Source organism: Primulina tabacum, chromosome 15 (genome assembly GCF_025594145.1).
Source record: "Primulina tabacum isolate GXHZ01 chromosome 15, ASM2559414v2, whole genome shotgun sequence".
Taxonomy (NCBI): domain Eukaryota; kingdom Viridiplantae; phylum Streptophyta; class Magnoliopsida; order Lamiales; family Gesneriaceae; genus Primulina; species Primulina tabacum.
In genome coordinates this window covers 3,836,775-3,840,214 of record NC_134564.1, presented here as the reverse complement: position 1 = coordinate 3,840,214, position 3,440 = coordinate 3,836,775, and the positions used below count along the sequence as shown (strand labels likewise).

Below are 3,440 nucleotides of genomic sequence, written 5' to 3'. Positions count from 1 at the left end.
ACGTGATTTATTCACCAAATTTATAACGATTGTAACGTCCTATGAATGTTTATTCTTAAAAACCATACGAGTGCTCAAACAATATCTTGAATGTCAAGATCTAAAAAAAATTTTAAAACTTCCGCTGCGATTTGAGCACGAGAAAATCGAGATCCAACATTAATTAGCTGAACCCTTAATCTTAATTTGTTAAACTTCCGAATCTTTCCCAGCTCAATCTTGTGGCAAATATGCTTGATCAGTCGACAATCAACCAAATATTTTTTTGAACAGTTAGTACTTATCATACACAAATACCAAATATCGTATGAGAACCTAAAACGAAGAGGAAAATATTATTTTCGTTCTCTTGAAGAATGCAAATCGTAAACAATTTTAGTGGGAGTATGAATAATTCAAAAGCCATAGGTTAGAGAATTAAAAGTTATTCGTGGATTGGATGCGTACGTACCTTCTCATTATTCTGTTCAATTGCCCAGCTATCACAGAGAAGAATAAGCAATCAAAACTTCATTCGGTTTACAAAACTCCAGCCCACACCACACAGTATACAGTAACGTACTCTCAAATTATATACAGTTGCCAAATCTAAAATTCAGAAACATGATGACCTTCAGTATCAACAGTTGACTGCATGCCAGCTGGCACCGCAGCTTCCACCATGCACATTCCACGTTCTCCGTCAGGGTGATCACAGTTGGACCGTTCGATCTGTGGGAAACTCGCTCCCTTCTGATCGTACGGTAGATAAGGAGTATGCATATGCGGAAACCCCGACGAGATACCATGGATCACAATCCTGCTATTGTGCAACAGGTCAATCGTTGTAATCTTCACGTAGTTGATCCTCATCGGCGCCAGGGATCCACCTCCGCCGGCGGTGGTTACCACCAGGTTGTTTTCAGCGTCCATAGTCGGCAATATCGTGGTTGAAGGCAAGCTCACCAGCTCCGCCCCAGTCAATCGTCTGTTTGGAACCACATGATACCTGAAGTTCGACAAGTAGGAGTTTCCTTCTCCAGAAAAGATGGAGACATCGTCAAGTGCGAAAATCGTAATCGATTTCAGTTCCGAGAGGTGCACAAACTTCACACGCATTGCGAGGGAAGCGATGCTGTATCCTGTGGCTCGTAGGCGGAGGATAGTGTCCTTCAACATCAGGCGCATGATAGAGAGAGACGGAGATGGTACGGTCCTGGATGAGAGAGATTGAGCAGGGAAAGAGAGTGACGCCATGCGCTCGACGTCGCATGAGACAGGAGAGAGATGCGAGACAAATCCCTGGAGACCGTGAATGACGACGAGACCGTTGCTGAAGAGATCAGGATGCGAGATCTCCACTCCGTTCACGAAAACCTTATCCTTGTCATTGTTCGTGACGGTGAGGCAGCGGTTGGGGGCTAGGGTTTCTATTTTGGTACCAAATATTAGGGTTTGCAGGAAATGCAGGGGATAGAGACCTGGGAGAGAGAGCTCCTGCAGTAGAAGCGGAAGCGAACACGAAGGACAGGTGAGGAGCGAAGCGTCGGAGGGAGCGAACACAGTTATCGGAGTGGTGGTGGAGAGGTTGGCGGCGAAAGCTGCGGTGGAGAATTCCTGGAATCCGAGAGTAGACAGAATGGTGGAGACGAGAGCTGCATTGAATGGGTGTGAGTTCGGCTGGAATGCTGCGGACGGAGGGGGTGAAGCGGAGGATCCGCCGTTGGTATCCGTTTCGAAGGCTACGGCGGCGGAGATGATCAGAAGCAGGAGAACGAATCGCAGAGTCATTGAATCTGTGGAGTGGGAAATGCATGAGTTGAAAGTGAGAATGAACGATCGAGTGTTCGGTTTTTATAAAGCAACTAATGGTGGGAGAAGGATTCGGTTACTCTGCCGGATTGACGAATATGCCCTTCTGGTTTCAATTAATTATCTCGATCGCCATTGCCCTTCGTAACCGTCAGCTGTTAGCTGGTCTTCTCCAGACTTGTTGGGCTTTTAAGTTTGGGCCAATGAGGTTCATAGGTTTGTTTGTTGGGCCTTTGGTAGCCTGACAAGTACATAAATCTTCCACAATTGGACTTGTGTGTCTGAAACTGCAAACAAAGCCATTGGAAAGTTCGTAGCCGTGTCTTCTCGTGGGTTTATTATTATATTTATGTAATAAATAAATTCTTGACTTTGGTGATCTAGGGTTTATAAAGATTCTATTTGACTTGTTTTTCTTATATATACAAAAGATTTCTTGATGTAAAAACTACATAATATTTTTTAATGGAATAATTTTTTTGAAAAAAAAATCTACTTGATATGCATATCAAGTAGATTTTAGAAGTATTTGTATTTAAATTTATCGGAATTGAGTTGAATCGACGTCATTTTTAATGAAATTGAAATATCATATTAAGTTTTTGGGCAAAAACTTGTGTGAGACGGTCTCACGGATCGTATTTTATGAGACGGATCTTTTATTTTGGTCATACATGAAAAAGTATTACTTTTTATTGTGAATATCGGTAAAGGTTGATCCGTCTCACAGATAAAGATTCGTGAGACTGTTTCACAATAGACCTACTCTAAGTTTTGTTGTTTATTTTTATACAATTGAAAGTGTATTGACCCAATAAACTTTTCAATTACACAAAAACTCTTGTTAGAAACTATTACGAGTCAATTTTGTGAGACACGTCTAACTCATAAAAAATATTATTTTTTATTGTTGTAAATATGAATATGATTGACCTATCTCACTAATAAAGATACGTGAGACTGTATCCCATACTATTTCAATGATTATTTTTAGATTGCGCAATGATCATTACAAGATCGCCCCCAATTAAGGACCACATTAAATGAAATCTGCAAGACAATAATCAAAAAATGATTTTTTTTTTTCTGGTCCCATATTTCAAGAACCTACAAAATACAACTTATTAATAATTTCAACGACTTGGAGTTCGAATAATAAAACTTATTAATGGTCAAATAATCGATGCATTCAGATGCATTCCGTGTATTAAATTAGGCTGCTAGCATGTCTGTAAGATTCTTTGGAAACTTATAATTGACTTGCAAGAAAATTGCAGGTAATATGGTTAAACAAATGGAGATATTGGGGACAATCCCATAAAAAACAACATTTGATTTTTTGTTTTAAATTTGGACCAACCAGCAAAAGACAAAAAAGTGCATCAGTTTCTTAAAGTGGACAGACTTGAAGGCCTACAAGTCAACAATATTATGGATTTTAGAGAATAAAATATGTGTATAATCTTTACTTTATCAATAATTTGTTTGTTAGTATTGATGGAGCTAAAAGTTTTCACTAAGGTAAAACAAAGGTAATGGAAATTTTTAGGTGATGAAATACTATTTTTGTACATTTTTGTGTGTGGATGATGTACAATATTAAAAAAGGTAGAGATTTCAAAATGATTATTTTATGAAAAATTGTCTAA

General features: G+C 39.0%; 1 protein-coding gene across 1 annotated transcript; it reads right to left on the bottom strand.

Annotated features, from left to right (window-relative positions):
* Nucleotides 1–460: 460 nt before the first annotated feature.
* Nucleotides 461–1,770, bottom strand: LOC142525797 (fasciclin-like arabinogalactan protein 21). The gene has a single exon (XM_075630088.1). The coding sequence runs from the start codon at nucleotides 1,768–1,770 to the stop codon at nucleotides 589–591; it is 1,182 nt and encodes a 393-aa protein (XP_075486203.1). The 3' UTR covers nucleotides 461–588.
* Nucleotides 1,771–3,440: the final 1,670 nt, after the last annotated feature.